The 18,615-nt window shown below is 38.7% G+C and overlaps 2 protein-coding genes across 14 annotated transcripts in view; one reads left to right on the top strand and one right to left on the bottom strand.

Moving 5' to 3' along the window:
- Positions 1 to 1,443: 1,443 nt before the first annotated feature.
- Positions 1,444 to 10,319, bottom strand: LOC311436707 (UPF0462 protein C4orf33). Of its 7 annotated transcripts, XM_084519102.1 has the most exons (7): positions 9,842 to 10,163; positions 8,649 to 8,806; positions 7,973 to 8,162; positions 6,144 to 6,204; positions 5,898 to 5,949; positions 5,601 to 5,800; positions 1,444 to 4,205 (listed from the first exon to the last, which is right to left on the bottom strand). In XM_084519102.1, exons 2-7 carry the CDS (start codon positions 8,652 to 8,654, stop codon positions 4,106 to 4,108), a joined length of 609 nt encoding a protein of 202 aa, XP_084375228.1. In that variant the 5' UTR covers positions 8,655 to 8,806; positions 9,842 to 10,163; the 3' UTR covers positions 1,444 to 4,105. The 7 variants fall into 7 exon arrangements, with proteins under 7 accessions (XP_084375228.1, XP_084375232.1, XP_084375229.1 ...); XM_084519106.1 differs by lacking the exons at positions 8,649 to 8,806; positions 9,842 to 10,163 and adding an exon at positions 10,208 to 10,319; XM_084519103.1 differs by lacking the exons at positions 8,649 to 8,806; positions 9,842 to 10,163 and adding an exon at positions 10,180 to 10,305.
- Positions 10,263 to 18,615, top strand: part of SCLT1 (sodium channel and clathrin linker 1) — a 43,287-nt gene continuing 34,934 nt past the window's right edge. For 4 of the 7 annotated variants that reach the window (XR_014693037.1, XR_014693038.1, XM_084519097.1 and 1 more), the window contains exons 1-7: positions 10,263 to 10,433; positions 12,826 to 12,893; positions 13,616 to 13,668; positions 14,581 to 14,650; positions 15,763 to 15,818; positions 17,424 to 17,556; positions 18,386 to 18,508. Coding sequence is in view for 5 of the 7 variants with exons in the window: in XM_084519097.1 (XP_084375223.1) it covers positions 10,400 to 10,433; positions 12,826 to 12,893; positions 13,616 to 13,668; positions 14,581 to 14,650; positions 15,763 to 15,818; positions 17,424 to 17,556; positions 18,386 to 18,508 (537 nt within the window). In the remaining 2 variants the exon portion in view is untranslated. The other 3 variants (XM_084519098.1, XM_084519096.1, XM_084519099.1) reach the window with 3 other exon arrangements.

Here is an 18,615-nt window from a genome sequence, read left to right as displayed (position 1 = left end):
CAAAACACCTGTATCACTTGAGATTCTGCTCCTCTGCCTGGTTCAGCTAAAATTTGCTATTGGATTTAAAACTTTTGGTAGTGAAGTAGATGGAGATAACACTGCCAGAAAGGCAAGAAGGTAGCAATACCCCAACAGCCTAGTTTCCTTAGAAATTCTGGCTAAATACATCAAAATACGTATTTTAACTTAAAATTGTCATGACATCATTTTCACATGTGAAACTGTCACATTTGAGAAGTTTATCTAAAGTCTTTGCAGAGCTAAAACAACAAAATCAAACACCATGCAGCCAAGTAGGCATTCCCCATTTCTAAAATAATAAAATTCCTGAATCTTAGACTCAGTATGCCACAGGATGTAACGAGCACAAAGCCAAACATTACCCACAGGAAATACATCAGACAGGTTGATTTCTTTTAAGAAACTGATGACTCAAAAGTGCTCACACAGCTGAAGTGTTTAAATCAATTTCAAAGTGAAATGGATTTGTGGATGGAGTACTTGCATAATCTATGCTTTCCATCATGCAGCTCTCCCTTTTAGCAAATTCATAGAATACATACAGTAGACCCAGTGTGACAATTTAGAATTTATCTGTACATATCAGATTCCTGATAGGAGTATGACATACATGAAACACCACAATGCTGAATGACTCTCACCACATACACATGTATATAGACACACTGAGATGGACTGAGTTGAATCACCACTTCTATACCAGGACTAACGATCAGGTACTTAAATGAAACTTGTGCAGAACACCATTTTGTCTTTCATTCATGTTTGCATGTCAGAAAAAAAAAAAAAAAAAAAAAAAAAAAAAAGAGGAAGTTCAGGAAAGACAAGCTAGCAGTACCAGGCTCCACAGCATAAAACAAGGACTGTTTAAAAAACAGAGGAAGAAAGCCATGAACGAGCTGCCCATCTCAATGCACCCTAATATCCATCCCTGCAAAGACCTAGGAGATGCAAGATAGACTGGCAAGTATTGTACTGTCCATTGATAAGCTGTTAATTGCTATGTGCAGACTTTACATAAGACACTGCTTACATCTAACATATGCCTGATGTTGACATACTCTCCTCCAGTAAATATAGGATATATCTAACTTTAAACCTTTATTAGCAAGTCAGTGCACAAGTCTGATCTCTGCACCCCACAAACCCATTTGGAAGCCCGATGAAAGGCAGCAATTACAGTTCAAACAGACTCTTAAAGCTTTGAAACCTACAGGTGAACCTCCTGACAGCACTGGTGAGTAACATGTGCCTTAAATAAAGCCTGTGTGGTGATACCCATTTTCAGAAGCTTCTAGCATTATATTGTCTACTGCAGGGTTATTTTACTTCTAATTATTTACAGAAAGCAATCTATTCCCAAAATTTATAATCCGATAGTTGCATCTAAAATCAAAATTGAAGCTGTCAGAAGTGGGATTGAATGAAATGAAACCATTGAATAGTTTGATTTATTGTCTTACATACAGAATGCCATTCACCACAAGAAAACAGCCTTTGAGATAAAAAGCAGGAAACTGGTTTTAAACCTCTGTACACAATTTTGACAAATTATTTGAAGTCTAAAAGCATAGTGATTTTTGTTTGTTTGCTTTTGACTGAAGTTTCAAAAAGTGGTCTTCAGATGCTGACATCTCAAACATGTTTTTAATCAACATTTATTGGAGTACTCAAAATTTCAGACTATGATGTCATTCTTTAAAAAACTGAATATCAGTTGAAGGTAGAAAAGCCAAACAATTGAACGTACAATACTTCTAATTTACAACAGATGGCACTTTATAGCAAGGAATCTATAGTGTCTAATTAAAAGGACTGAAAGAACTGGATAGCTGAGTACGTTGGAGCACACTGAAATGCCAAAATCTGCATATGACAAAACTTAATCCTCAAATTTTAAAGTATAGTTCTACAAAAATGAAAGTACAAACAAGGAATCAAAAGCCAAACAAAAGAGCTCTAAAGAAACATTCCAATTCACAGAAATTAATCACAGATTTTCTTCATAAATGCAGGATATTCCCATCTTCTTTTCTTCAAGTAGAATTTCTAGATAGATTTGGATTTAAAAAGAGCACAGAAAACATGACCAGACTATGGCTACTACTGAATTCATGCTCAGAAAAGAACAGAGAACCCATTCCACTAATATACCTCACTGTGATAAGTGTCTGGTCTGTGTAGACATGAAATAGTGCAGGCTTGTGCAAAATATTACAGGCATTTTGACATCTAAATACAGATACAGGATTTTCAAAGGATGGGTTAAATAAGAAAGCTTGGAAACATTGCTGCCTATGAGTTACAACACAAGTTACACTTTATTATCTCAATGTTATCTGAAGAGAAGGTACTTACTAATGAGATTCACAAAAGGCAAACAGAGAATGACAACATGTAAAGAAGCCCATGAGGAGTTAATAATTATTTTCAGTTAATTAATCATTGGTTTTAGAAAAGAACGTCCAACTCTTTCACTGAGAGGACAAAAGGCAATGGACCCAAGTTGCTAAATGGAAAACACCTACACGTTTTCATTACATAGCTCATTGAGTATTGATAAAGGCTACCCAGATCCTGTTTGCAGAATTTTGATCTATGGAGTTAAGTAAAACTCAGCCCTGAGCAAACTGGCTTCAAGGACAGCTCTGCTTTGAGCAGGATGTTAGACTACATGAACCCAAGTCCCTTCCTGGAACTTGGAGGATTCTCAGCTGTCCAGAAGAAAAAGCCGAACAAATGGTGGAGACCAAACACCACATCTCATGCATTAACTTCTGAAAGATCATCCTTCAATGATGCAATCATATGACACAGTCATATTCTCTCAGACTCCCAGAACAATCCTCACCCAGAGAACGTGACCAGCTTTCACCCTATGACGATGACACTTGAAAAGGATACAGGAAGCCTTCTTTCCAATAAAGGGATGAGAACTATGTCTTGGTGTAAATCTTCATTCTGAACTAAACCAAAGAGAATTTTGATTTTAAAGTCACCTACTTTTCAGGTGTGTGATCAGTTAGTGGAAAAGCTTCCCATTTTCTAAGGAACAGCTATGATGCCAGATAAGAAAGGAACATTTGTAAATCTTGTGAGAGTTCGCGAATTAGAACTTAAAATCTAACAGTATTCAGTACTGTTAAAATATTCTACCAGCATGGAGAAGTTTAAGCACTCCAAATTCATTCTCATCACTTAGCCTCTTCCAGGGCTAAGTGGCAAGCAAACAGTACTTGTTAGTCTGATATTTTTCATATGTCTGAGCTGAATCCTTAAGGTGACATGAAAAGGCCAGGCTTCTGTAGGCACACAATTATACCGAGGTTTTACTAAACACTGCCTTCCCCAGAAACTTTGCTTGGAGTGCATAAAACCTTTTGTAAATCTATCCACTGTACCTAACTAGCACTAGAAATTCCAAATGGAATTTGAGCCAGAGAAGTCTGCTAATAAAGCAGCAGATAGAGTTCCCCCTTTAGCAATATGTAAAGGAAAACTGCAAGTATAGGAAAGGGGCTGGCTAGTATTACACCTCCACAGCATCTTGCAGCGTGAGTACCAGGCTAAGAATCACCGTGACAGGTATGTTCTCTTCTGCTCCCAAAGGAAGCATTCTTTCTCCTGATCGCAACACAAAATTCAGGCATACAAGCTTTACATTTAGCAGCCAAGAAAAACAAGACAGTGAAAATCCTGTGGTTACTGCATTTCTGCTGTAAATGGATTCCAAGCCAGATAACTTGTCATGTCAGTCTTAGAGCACTCATGGAAACACAGTTGTAATTTTTGCACAATTTTCCCTTCATTGAAGGGGCAGATTCATCTCTGTTGTGCAGATGAAAAGCTCCATATGCAGATGAACTGAAACACAAGCAGTTGCGCATTTCACATACTTAGAATTAACTAACTGGTCCAGATACTTTACAGTCAATTTCAAGATTGATCAATGCTTTTAGTGTCAAGAAAAGCTTTACTAATCTTACATGTATATTTACAAACTCTGTTCAAAATGAACTTGTTTTCATACACCTTCATCCAACCGTAGTGCTATTGAAAACACAGGTCTCGATCCATTTTGCTAATTGGCGTGAGACTTCCAAATATCTGACTCAGGCTGCTTCCAGTCTTCTCCCATTAGTCTCTTCAGATTCAATTCTTTGAAAAATTCCAAACGATGACTGTAGAGAAAGGAAGAAAAAAAAGTTTTATATTATGCATCTTAAAAGTATCCTCAACAAGTTGAACTGATCTTTTTTTCAATGCTTCCTTGCACAGGAATGTAACCACTACTGTTTCTTGTACTGGAAACAGGACAAAATCCTCAGCTATGAACAAAATTCAGTTTGTGCTGTGGTACTTAAGTGCTCACCTTTAAATTATTTCAACTTATATTGCCCGGAACTCCAGTCAGATCAAGAACAAAATTATATCCTGTTTTATGACTTATCTGCACTCCAGACAAATATTGTTTACTACTCTTGACCAATTCAAGAGTCATATCACAAGGATATCCTCTCCTTACAATAAAAAGGAAGACAGAACAATGTAATAAAGCTAGTCTTACAGGAAAAAAAAATTTACTGTCTCATTTGCTTTTAAACATTATGAATTGCTTTTTGCTAAGAAGCTCTCCTTTAGGCTGCCACACAAAAACAATTCAGATGACAAATAAGCTAATTTCTAATTAATACTTATATTAAAAAACTGCCAAACAGTAAACAGTACATCTGACACTATTAATCATTTAAGTAGGTAAATGAAATTCTCTAAACAGGAAGCATCAATTTGACGTGTAAAGACAAACTAAGAGTGATGAAAACAACCTCTTTACATTAAAGCATCTGCTACCGATGTCTGAAAAAGTCTGGATTTTTCTTTTTTGAAAAGGTACTCTAGAAATAATCCCTTCCTGAAAAGTATCACAAGCGTTCTCCAGTATTGACTAACAAGTTTGCATAAGAACTATAGCAGTCCTCTAGACCTAGCTCCCTTACACAGACTGTCCACAAGTAGCAGCCTGTATAAAGTCATTTCAGCCTCACAGTTAGGAAATGAGCAGGCCCACAGCACAATTTAAATATCAAGATATTCTATTTTTTCTGTTGATACTGGGTATCCTTTTACTATACTTCTCAATTTCGTCTGCCTTTTCAAATTTTCCATAATATGGAGCCATCTGTAGACATGAGGCTGTTTAGAACAGTAGGGGAGAAGCAAAAGAGATTCACTTGAGATGTATCTGGTACAATTAACACTAACTGTCATTTCAGGAGGTGCTGTAGGCAAAGAAAAACCTGAAAAACCCATCTATGATTTAGCCAAGGAAGGTGATAACAGATGTGAATGGTGTCGAATGCATCATTTGCTATGCGCCCAGGGGATAACATAGAAATCAAGCACTAATTACAGCTATCTGGCAGTTCTTTGCACTAAGTACAGTGCCAATGGATGTGGGGCTAAGCAGTATAATTCAAATAGCACTGGCACTCAGTCTGAAAACTAAATTAGGTTTGTTGTACGAGTATTGGAAGAAGAATGCAACTATGTTACAAGAGAACTAATTTTATTCTTACAAATCTGGTTTCTGTCCTTCTTGAAGTTCACATCGAGGCACAGGATGAAGTGCTTCATATTTTCTCTGGTCTCCTGAGCCATGAATTGCAAATGCGTTAAACTTGTTAGTGCACGGTGGAAAATAATTCCAAGGAAGATGAGCTTTACCCTCCCATTTGGTTTCCATTCTGGTCACCTCAAATTCCAAGGGAAGTTCTTCCTATTAAAGGCAGAAAAAAGAGCTAGTTAACTTCTAATCAGCCAACATGCACCTAAAAGTTACTTTCTGTACATTATGAATGCACTTGACCACTTACTTTCCATACTCTTCTTTTGCCAGAAAGCAGCAACAATAAGTGTTGTCCATGACTGTCAAAAATCAGAGTCACAATTTTCTTAAAATGATGCCAAGTTATTAGTGCATATTTCTGCCACAAATTTGTACATCCTCCATATTGAAGTAGTTTCTGCACCCAGAGTTTTCCTCATGCATACATTCCACAAGCATTACAGCCAGAAATGCAGATTAGTATTCACAACTTTTTCCAGCATGCTGTACTTACGGACAAAGTTCAACTTCTAAATACTGTTCAGTTCTGTCATTCAAGAAAAATGCCTCTACAACTTTAAAAAAAAAGACACAGGCTGTCAATGCTTTATATTAGTTACTGATTTTATAGCATCCCAAGACTTTCACATCCCATTAAAACATTCGTTTTCATAATGGCTTTTGGCCTATGCCATTCTAGAAAAAAAAATCTTGTGCATCAGAAAAATGGCAGTTCTACTAAGTAGCATCAGCTCTCAGCGCAGTAAGCATAGCACCAGCACAGACATTTCACCCAATATGCTTGCTGCAAACACTGTTAAGACAGAGATCGTGGCCAATCACACTCACAGCAGACACTCACCCTAAGGCACTTAAGGGTCAGAATCTTGTATTTGCTGGTAGCCTGAGGATTCAGAGCACCATACACAGCAGAACACCAAAAAGAGGAACTCAAAGAAAAGCACACAAACCATAATTAAAAAGCCTGCTCAGAAATATTAAGAAAGTAGTAGCTTTCAAAACACTCTGCCCAGTAAATAGCTGATCCTGTGGACAAGGAATTACTTGGTTTCAGATACACCTGAACACTAGGTGTGACTACTGAATCACTTTTTAGGACCATTAGTTAGAACTATAATGGTCTTTCTCACAGTAAAGATATGTTATCATAAAGCTTTAGTTAAAGTTAGAACTAGATATGATTTATTATGCTGTTTTACATTAGCCTACTTGGTATAATAGATATCGAAATGATGCTATTAATTTTCCAGTAGAGCTTAAATCAGATTATTTCAATAATCCGAAAGCAGAGGATTAGAGAGTTAGAAGCATTAAGTTGCTATATTATTCAAAGCAACAGGTAAAAATGAAAGTATTGACAGGAAAGAAGAGAGAAAACAGCATTCCTGTAGGAATATTTCCCATTCTATTTGGGTGCAATTTTCAATAATATTATGAGCTCTACTTTCTTTGTTTCATACCTTCCTGTTCCTGAAATTGACTTTGGAAAAGTAAGCAATTAATAGACGAATGTTTTACCTATTGTTCTCTACTACTTAAAGAGAAAGTAGAACCTATATTTAGCATTTCAAATCTATTTACATACTGCAAATGTATATTTATATATGTATATAATGTATTTTTATATTTATGTATACATAAGGTATATTTATATATACATCTCATAAAATTATTTTAATACTAAAATATGTCAAGCCTTAATTGTTCCACAAGTTATATCAGTAACCCAAAAGCCAAGTTTGAACATCCATACTACTGACATCAGGAAAAGTAAACCTCACTATTCTTGATACCCATCCTGTTTGCTGTAGTCCGTTTCCTTTATGTCCACCAAGTGACATAAACGTAACATTTTCTTCTTTTCCTAGTCATCTATATTGTTGCACTACTATAAAAACAGCCTTACTGTCAACAGTGTTTGTCATGAAAATAATTCACCACCTAGATAGAGAGCATCCCTCTTAATACATTTGGGGGTAGTTTATGGCTAGATACAGCATGACATTTACAGTTACTTAAGGAACTTCCTTAAGGGAGGATGAAGGTTACAAGGAAGTTCTTCACCAGCATTCTTTCCCAGAGCCCTCAAGATAAAACAGGAAGGAATTTTACTTTACATTTCCTATCTGGAACTTTAAAAGCAGTACCGTGATCAAAGAAACTGAACTGAATTAGTAGATGCCACACATTCAACACTTCAAATTAGATCAGTTTTTAAAAATAGCCATCAGAGAAGCTTAAACAACAGCCAGGCATATTAAATACAGATGAACATCAGCATGTACACAAATCAGATAATTGCAGCAAAACAGTTACACTTACCCTCATAGTCCCACAAGTTTCTGAAGGGCTTCCCTGGTTCTCCAAGTGGTGCTGGAGGATCATTAAAGAAGGGAGCATTGACTACCATTAGCAGCCCTCTGTCATATGACTTCAGCCCAATTGTTACTGGCTTGTGGCTCACAGGTAAATCATCCCACGTGTGTTCAATTGTGAATTCCATTTTAATATTCTGCATAAGACAAATGAGAAAGGAAGTTTCCATTAAAGAGCCCAGATACCATTTCAGCACCAACTGTACTGGCCCCTTGGCTAAAAAAAATAAAAATAAAAACTTGCAAGTTAGGCATAAATGAAGCAGGACCAAGAGAAGAGAACTGATTGTTTTCCGTCCTATTTACGAATGAATAAAGATGGTCACTTGAACAAGTCACTGTTTTAAAACTATTATTTTACTGAATTCCTCTATACAGCAATTTATGTATGACAAGTCAAAGTCTGTATAGTGTTAGCTAGATTCCTCAACTCAAGGCCCAAACAACTTTAGGGTAGCAAGACAAATCCACGCCTCCTCAAACGTCTCTGTTTGCCTCTTGTACTACAAAAGCAGCTTCCATATGTCAGCTGTGTAACCCAGACTCTCTACAGCTAGAGCTTTTGCCAGCAGCCCTGCCGTTACACAGATCAGCACAGATACAGACTGCTTAGAGAAACTCACCCCCATCCCGACAACTACGTGTACGCACACCCTCCTTAGGGCCACTCAGTTCTAGGACAAGCACGTGGCATCCCCTTGGAGGGCAGACTCCAAAACAGACTGGGGAGGAACTGCTCTTACACTCACCTATAGCCATACTTCTGCAATGCCAGATTATTCTGAAAGGGAGAACCATTTGTGCAGGCAGAAGTTAGAATATTCTGCATGAGCCCTTACCAACATAAGAACAAGTTACAGGCAAAAAAATAATGAAGCTGTATCAGTCATTTTGTCAATAACAAGACAGCTGCATCTGTTACAATCCCCAAATCATGTTTCCAGACAACAGAAGAGCTGAAATAGTTTAGCTTTATAAAGCAGTAACATGAATGCTTTTCATAGGCTTTTATACTTCCATGGTTACAAATGACTTTTAGAAGTTTTGCCAAGCTTAAGACATTTCACTGCCTACCTAAACACCTTCCAAAACCATCAAATATTTATCTAGAGAACAGATAAACAAAGCAGGCATAACTACATGCTGTTAGATGATTTTGTAATTTAAAAAAAAAAAACAGATTGACAAAAAAAATCTTCAGTGAATCTGAAATGCAAGACAAAAAATCTGCTGCAGTTTTGCTTGGCGGTCATTGAAAACCAGCCAAAGCAAAGGATTTCAAGAAAAACTGCAAGCACATTTTATCAAACAAGATCTGCAGAGCAGCAGAGAACGCTACACTCCAACGTTTCTTCCTTAGAAACAATTGCATGAGTCTCAAGAACAACCTTAATCTACAAGCAAAAGAATAAATGGAGCAGTTTCCAAGAAGTTTATGGCCCCTTATTCTTCTCCTCCACAGTATCAAGAGCTTCCTCACATTTCCACAAGAGTTCCACAACAGAACCCACTGAACTACTTTGAGCACTACTTTAACTATGGTGTCTGAAAGGAAAATTAGACACAACAGATGTAGCACCATACTATTTGTACATGTAGGACAGACAGATGACTTTACTATAAAAAATAAAAATAACTCCTGCAGTGACAGTTTATTGGGTAGAAACGTACAAATTGTAAGAATGATCCACGTTACCATACACAGACTTAGTGAAGTTGGTTACTAGTACGCTTCTCAATTATAACAAAGATAGCAATACAGCACAATGGTATGGAGCAATGGGGGTGTTTAAAGTAAAGAGGACCTTCAATCTACCTTTAATGCTATACATGCCCAGGAGGTTCAGCCAAACACCAGCACACCATACAGAAGAAGCTCTTAGCCACCTGCAAGTGCTCCCACTGCACGCCCCCAAGCTGCACGCAGCTCGCTGCACCCGGTTCAGGCACTCGCACCTGAGCTCCCCCAGCGCTCCGGGTTCCCTAACTGCCCTGCTGGGCCAAGGAAGCCGTGAAGGAGAGGGCAACTTCCACCAGCCGCCACCCCGTAGCTGGGCACGAGCCTCCCGCAGGAGCCCACCGAGGGGCTGCCCCGCACCCTCAGGCACCTACTGCGACCCTAACGGCCGAGGCTCCCCGGCCAACCGCCCTCACCTCACGCCAACCGCCGCCGCGCGCGCACCCAACGGCCGCCAACGGCCGCCCCTCAGCGCCTCGCCGGCGCGTGCGCAGCCGTTAGCGCAGCGCCCCGCCCGCTGCAACCGCCGCTTCCTTCGCTACGGGCTCCGGCTGCCGGGGGAACGGCGTCGGTGAGGGGCTCGGGAGCGGGGACTCCGCCGTCTCCGAGGCTGCGGTGACGGCCCTGACCGCCGGCATGGCCGCGGAGCTCGGCGGCGGCGGGGAGCCAGGTGAGGCGGTCGGCCCCGGGGCTGCCCCCGGCCGCTGGAGGGAGGCGGCCCCTGGGAGCCTGGGGCGGTTCTTGTGTGGGGAGGGAAGGAGGGAAGGCTTCAGTCCGTGGGTGTAACAGCAGGAGGGTGTTTTCTGTGGCGTCTGCGGCGAGAAACAACGGTATGAAAACTTTTATGGCTAGCAGAGGACTAACCATTATAAGGATGTAATGAGGGTAATAGCCAGGCACAGGAATTTTTAGGATCGTGCCTCTTTATGTACGAAAATGTTACTCTGCTTAAGCGACACCTGGAAGGCAAAAAAACTGCCTTCTGATGACATGTGTGTTACAGACTGAAAGCTATACCTGTAAGTATGTGTTCTGTATGGTTTGGGTAATTTTAATGGGAGCGTAAAGCGAGTGGATCAGAGCATACTTAGACTGCTGAACGCCAAAATAGTGACTGGCAAAAGATGCTTCTGCAGAGTTTATATTTCTAAAAATAGGGAGTTGATGTGTTGTCCCAAGAATGTTGCTCACCCCGCCATTGTAGTCTGTGTGGTGGGGAAATCGGGTAGCGTGAATGGACAGGATCACAGTGCAAGAAGTGCTGTGACCGTGCAGCACACAGCTCAAGTTTTCAGTGGATACTGAACTTGTTAGGACAGTTTTGGATGGGCAGAGGTGGAGGGACAACTCGTGATTCAAAGGACCTCAACAGCAGAAAAGCTTTTGTCTGTACCACCAGTAACCTTGCCTCAGAAGCCTCTATATCTCTTGAGTTTTGCTCAAACATTTGTTATACTGTGACGTGAACAAATGGTTTAGGTTCAAAAGTCGTGAATTTCCTTTTTTATGTATTTGATGTGTTTGGGTGTAGTTTCTTATTTTATAATTGTGTGACTCCAAATGGAGCTTAGACAATATACACCATGAAGTGACAAGAGTTGCCTTTTCTCTCAAGGATACCTCTCAGAAAAAATGCATCCTGCAAAGATGCTGAACAAATTTTAAGTTAGTTTGCATAGCAGTTGAGACACAAGCTATTTGAGGCCTGTTCTAAGTCTGATGTGTTTATTGATGTTCTACTTTTTTCATAGATGATGTCCAACTTCTAAAGTGTTGAATGTGTGTAATACACGGGGATTCTATAAGCACTATTAAATTCAGCTTTATAGCATAAATACTTGTTGCATTGTAGCTGTAACGGAAGTTCTCATAATGAAATGCTGTTCCCTGATACTAATCAGTTATAAATTCGGTTTTGGCTGAATTCATTTTGAAGTATCAGCAGCCAATCTTACATGTGATAGTTATCCATTCCATTCCATATTTTTGTGATAAGCTGCTAGGTACGTCTTTTATCTGAATGAACTTTATGATTACTATTGAAGGTGAATACTTCTGCAATTGGTGTCTAAGGTCTATCCTCCTTTTGCACCTATGTTCGTGTTCTGAGATTGCTTTGGCTGGTGAGGCCAGCTACTCTTCCAGGTCCTGTTTGTTGACATCCCCTTTATAGTCTGTTCTCTTTTTTTTTTTTTCTGTAGATTCCTGTAGCATATTAGAACCACAAAAAAACATTGCAATGCATATCAAGAATAACAGGCAAAAAATTTTAAGTCAAAACAGTTGTATTGTCTTCCTGAGACCCTTTTTTTTTTTTTTTTTTCCCCTCTATCCATTTCAGTTACAAAGGTTTAAATCAGATTCTCATGGTTTGGCCAGATGGAAGAACACTATAAATGAATGGGAAGAGCTGCTGTTTTCCCTTTCCAACCTTTTGCTGATTCTTCCATTTGCAGCCTAAGTAGTCTTTGAAATCCCAGTAGTCAAAGTTAGATTAGTAGAGAAGAGCGATGCCTTAGTTGATGTTTATTTCTAAAAATGCAGATGCTTGCAGTCTGCATGTCTTTCTTGCTTGGCTTTCTTTTGGATATATGTGAGTGCTCAGATTCATGTATCAATGAAGTTCTTGTGACCTAAATTTGTTGAATATTTTTGTCTGTCATTTATGTGAATGCTTTTTTGAACGTTTATGGGTCCAGTTCCCAGCAACACGTTAATTTTATATCATCCAGCTAATTGAATTGGCTCTGGTGTGATTCCTTGCATTTAGTCCTCATGAATCGTTAAGATGTTGTGTATGTTTATGGCTTTTCTAGGCAAAAAAAATAAAATAATTTCTAGGAGGTCATGATATGAAAGACATCAAATTAATTATTTCTTGTTAGTCTTTGTATTTTTTTGAACTCCTACTTTCCTGAAAATAAATGCACTAAGTAGAATTTTATAAAGCATATTGTGTGCCTTCAAAGCACTACACCATAAAACATTTCTGACTACCAGTCATGTTTATCTAGATAAACGTTCATGTTGTATGATCTTCTAACTTCTATTGTATTTTTCAGATCAGAGGCTAAATGTGGCATTTGAACAGTATGAAATGGATGAAATTTTGAGCAGCAATGCTGAGCAGGTATGTGAACTGAGGTATTGTGGTGGTTTTACCACAGGTATAGAAGTAGTTTAAAAAAAAAAAAAAATCTCAGTTTTAAGATATACGTCTTTGCATACCTAGAACATAGTCCACTTCAGTGTCACTTTGCCTTGAGCCCATTGCACATCTGCAGAGTTGCTTCTAGTTTTCAAAGCAGCAGCAGAATAAAACTGTCATAACAGCTATGAATTTTGCTATTTTTAGTGCATTTTAAAGTTTATCATATGCAGGAGAACACATCCCTGCAAAGACACTTCATTTCTGCAGAGTAGACTTTTTCACTTCTATAGGCTTTTTTGTCTCATGTGAAGATAGCATTTTGTGGTGAGTACCATAAGCCTGTCTGAAAATTTGTGCAGAACTTAGGGCATCAGCACTTTTCTGATGCTGGGATGCATGGAAATGAACTTGGCACTTGCACAGACTTGTAAGGGTTCTTTTAAGAAAGAGCTGATTCCCCATCAGATGTTGTTACGCTTTACATCAGAGCATCTCCAGGAAAAAAAAATCAATTGTATTTTTTTTAAATTGGGCCAGAGTTCAAGGATTTTTTAATGTAAACCTAAAAGCGATTGTATGGGATAATGTATATGCTTTCAGTACAGACAGAATAAACAGCTTTGTGTTGCATATTAAAAAATAAATAAATAATAGCTACATGCGGTCATGTACAAGTACTAACATAAGATATTCAATTACAGAAAAATGTCTTTGGAGGTGATGGTATATCCGGATCCAGGATAATGGACCAAAGGTAACTGACTCCAAACAAGCGAGAATACTACTTCAAAAAAAAAAAAAAAATTGCTTTTAAAAGCGTTAATATCCAGTTGGGCCTAGTTTTATGTACGCTTACTTGCTCACAGCTCTGAGGACTTGTAAGGGGAAGTCTGCAAAAGTGTTCCTGTAACAGTTGTGTTTAAATAAATCTTCTGTTTATTCAGAGATTTAAATATGACTTTTCTTGCACAGTTTATAAAATAAAGAACAGGAGATGAGGAATAATCTAATGTAAATTTTAAGACAATAAAGTGCAGGTGAGGTTGCATGAAGTTAGGTAACAGGTGTTAACAGGTGTCTGTTAAACAAGTCAGGTGGGTATTTTTTAAAATGTTTGCTTGAGAAGGTGACTAACAGTGCACAAATAAGCTTTTCTATATGGGCACTAGTAAATTGTTTAATGGTCATTATCCTCTTCATGCTGTTACAAACTACCCTTTATGGTTGAGTTTTAAGGCTTTATCACTAATAAAGTTTTTTTCAGAGAATTACTGTAGTCTACAAAAATACTGGGAAGGAAGGAAGTATGCAAGTAAAACTGCATTTTTTTACATTATCTTATACGTCCTTTACTGCTGTATGTGAAAGCGGTAAGAAAGTCTAGTTTCTAATCTTTGGAGTTTTTTATCTGTGCATGAAATACTAATGCATTACAGCTCATTTACAATATTGTGTATTCTAATTCTCTCATACAGTAAGTCTGTGGTTAATTATCATACTTTAAAAGTAATTAAACTTGTTCTCTTGATGCTGGTGAATGTTGGTCTTGGAAGTAAACTGTTTTGTTCTGTTCTCTAGGTTAAGAATTCTGTAAAACTAGTTGATTATCAAAACGATGTTTCTGCATTTACAAAATGGTTTCTGAGCATGTTTTTCCAATTTGCAGCTTATCACCTCTAATTGTAGAGTATGATAAACACCTGGAAGAGATGAGGGAGCAGCTGCGGATTTATGAGGTATGTATATTGCCAACATTTTGCACTCTTTTAGTGCTTTACTGTATTAATATGTAGGCTACTATTTTTTGTCAGTTGAGGAAAGCATGCCTGCATCATGCTTCACAAAGTCCCAAGATCACAGCCTGTATCAAATGAATTAATAGAACTTTCTATGAAAAAGCTGGGAGGTTGTCCAAATTATGCCATTACTGTGTTTGTGGAAGTGGTGGTGTGAAACACAACATGCGTGTTTTTGTCTCTGGACATTCTGATATGATTGCATGGAATTTTCCTCGGTGACACTGAGACGAGGCAGATATTTCCATCTTTCCCTACAGGTCTGATCTTGGCCGTACAGTCCAGCTCGGTCTTGCAACTAGATACACTCATACTTCTATGTTCTTAGTTGTTCAAACTCAAATAATTGAAATGTTTGATATCATGGAGAGTGGGGGAGAGGGAACTGTCTCTCTTCCTTTCAAACCGCAAGCAAATGAAACCAGTACTTCCTATGATTCCTGAAAAGTAAAGTGGTGTGTTTAATAATTAAAATTTGCGGAGCAGAGATCAATTCTTACTTGTGATCTACATGCAAAAGCTACACTACAGTTTTGTTTCAGTGCACTTAATCTTATGTCCATAGTAGAGCATCCACAAATAGTCTTCAAACTTAGTTGATTGCAGAAGGCAATATAAGCCCTATGCTTCTGTTGCACTCCTTCTGTTAACAAAGCCGTTGATTCAGCTATTACAAACTGACATTATTCCTTACATAGTTCCTAAACTTTTTTATTAACTCATCCTGTACACAGTAAGTATTTATCAACTGTATCCCTAAAAGAACAGTATTTAATTAAAAATATATCTGTAAGAGCTATAGGAATTCCCAAAGCTAAGTTTAATGGTCATAACAACTTAGAACTCAGGTGTTAACTTTTAAACAGGATTTAGCAGCTGTTAAATTTATGTGGCATCTTGTGACTTTTGTTACAGAAGGAAATCTTACTTTCAATTACTTCATTATGTTGAATTATGTAGTCTGTGTTTTACAGTATCATTCAGAAAAAACATAAGAGCGAGTTGCTGAAGTTTGACGCTTAAGAGCTTACTTGTGCATGTTTTTGTATTAGGCACAGATGGGTGAGATGAGACGAAAATGTGAGCAAGTCACCAAGGAAAATGAAAGGTAAATAAGTGTACTGACTTGTTATTGCTGTTGTTCTTGATTTCTTAATCTTTTTTTTTCCTAAGACTTTGAAATCTTGTGAAGCCACTTAACAATTCAAGATTTCATGCTCGTGTACTTAGTGTTAGTTGTTAAGTGCTTAATATATATTACAGAATCACAGAATTTTCTAGGTTGGAAGAGACCTCAAGGTCATCGAGTCCAACCTCCAACCTAACGCTAACAGCCCTCCACTAAACCATATCCCTAAGCTCTACATCTAAGCGTCTTTTGAAGACTTCCAGGGATGGTGACTCCACCACTTCCCTGGGCAGCCTGTTCCAATGCCTCACAACCCTTTCAGTGAAGAAGTTCTTCCTAACATCTAACCTAAAACTCCCCTGGCTCAACTTAAGCCCGTTCCCCCTCGTCCTGTCACCAGGCACGTGGGAGAACAGGCCAACCCCCACCTCGCTACAGCCTCCCTTGAGGTACCTAAAAAGAGCGATAAGGTCACCCCTGAGCCTCCTCTTCTCCAGGCTGAACAAGCCCAGCTCCCTCAGCCACTCCTCGTAGGACTTGTTCTCCAGGCCCCTCACCAGCTTTGTCGCCCTTCTCTGGACCCGCTCAAGCACCTCCATGTCCTTCTTGTAGCGAGGGGCCCAAAACTGAACACAGTACTCAAGGTGCGGCCTCACCAGAGCTGAGTACAGGGGGACGATCACCTCCCTAGCCCTGCTGGTCACGCTGTTCCTGATACAAGCCAGGATGCCGTTGGCCTTCTTGGCCACCTGAGCACACTGCTGGCTCATATTCAGCCGACTATCCACCATCACTCCCAGGTCCTTCTCTGCCTGGCACCACCAGATTAGGAGGTTCAGCCATATCTGTGTAAAAGAACTAGATATAAAGCTATTTAAAACTGTTCATTGTTTTTATAGAACATATCTTAACAGATTTAAATGTCAGATGTAGCATTATGTACAGATTAAGGGTACATAACTGTCGTGGTTTAACCCGGCCAGCAGCTAAACACCACAGCCGTTTGCTTACCCTCCCCCTCCCTCTCTGGGACGGGGGAGAGAAATGGAAAATGAAGCCCATGAGTTGAGATAAAGACAGTTTAATAAGACAGGAAAATAATAATAATAATAGTACTAATAATAATAATGTGTACAAACAAGTGATGCACAATGCAATTGCTCACCACCCGCTGACCGATGCCCAGCCTAACCCCGAGCAGTCCAGCCCCCTCCCCCGGCTAGCCACCCCTATATATTTTTTAGCATGACATCAGATGGTATGGAATACCCCTTTGGCTAGTTTGGGTCACCTGTCCTGGGTCTGTCCCCTCCCAGCTCTTGCTGCACCCCCAGCCTGCCTGTTGGCAGGACAGAGCAAAAGGCTGAGATGTCCTTGGCTTGGTATAAGCACTGCTCTGCAACAATTAAAACATCGGGGTGTTATCAGCACTCTTCTCATCCCAAGCCAAAACACAGCATTCCACCAGCTACTAGGAAGAAAATCAACTCTGTTCTAACAGAAACCAGGACAAGAACTTAGTTGATTTAAAAAAAAAAAAATGTTAAAGAAATATTTTGCTTAACTTGTTACTTTGAATTTCAGGCTTCATGCAGAGTTGAAAGAGGTTCTTGAGACACAACTGGAGGCTCTTCCTTTCATGCCTCTGGGAACTGATCTTCCTGCAGATGAAGGAATAGTGAGAAACCTTCAAGAACAACTACAACTGGCAAATCAAGTGCGTGAGACAAAACGTTTGTACTGCTTTATTTCTCTTGTGCCTTAGCAGATTAGAAGATGGTTTATTTCTTGGTTCACAATTTGTTTATAACACTTTCTTGAAACTATTTTGAGGCCTTCTTGATTTTACATAGCTTAAAAAAGGTATTTATAGTATGGACAGCAAAACCTGAAGGAAGTTTCTTTCTAGCTTCATACACCTAGGAAGTTTTTATGTTAATTTGCCTCTAATGTTACCTAGTTTACTTGATCTTTATGTTGATTTCCTGACCAGGAGATGAATAAAATATATTTTTCAATTCAAGTTACTGTGGTAGGTTGTCATTTTGATTTAAAGAAAAAAACATTGTAATGTGAAATGAAGAGGCAAGTTTATGTGGAATATAGAAAGTAACAAATCCAAAAAGATAAGCAAAATCTCATGAACTTGTTGTAGTGATATGTCAGTCCTGTTGCATTGGACTAAATTGAAGCTAAATTGACAGCTGAATTTTTCCATTTGACTATTGGTATACCATAGTCCTAGAGTAAATACTTGTAAAAGTTTGCGTTTGACAGTTTCAGAACTTTAGTAGAACTGCTTTTCTGGAGAGAGCTACAAAATTGTGCAAAACTTCCAATTCTCATCTATGTATAATTTGAACTCACAAACATCTTTTTCTACCTCTGAATTTGTTGTTTTGTCTTTGTGGTTGTAATGTGTACAAAGTACAAAAAGACATTTCAAAAGAAAAGTTACGTCTTTTCTTTTTGGGGAATGGTAGATAAAAGTAAATGTACTGTAATAAGACGGTATTTATGTAGCCATTTGTTCCGCAACTTCTTAGGAAAAAGAACATGCAATAGAGCTCTGGCAGACTGTATCACAGGAGCTTGATCGCCTTCGGCAGCAGTACCAGGAACGCATGACTGAAACACAAATCCACGTGGCTGAAAGACAAAAGCAGAAAGTAATTTTCATTTATATTTTTGTTAATTTTGGAATGTCATTGTAAACTGTGAAGATTTGGGGTCTGTGTGTAGTCAAAATGAGGTTGGGTGGTTATATCATACTGTT

This window comes from Aythya ferina, assembly GCF_964211825.1.
Source record: "Aythya ferina genome assembly, chromosome: 4".
Lineage (NCBI taxonomy): Eukaryota > Metazoa > Chordata > Aves > Anseriformes > Anatidae > Aythya > Aythya ferina.
The sequence above is the reverse complement of the archived record's forward strand: the minus strand, read 5'-3'. Positions and strand labels throughout refer to the sequence as shown.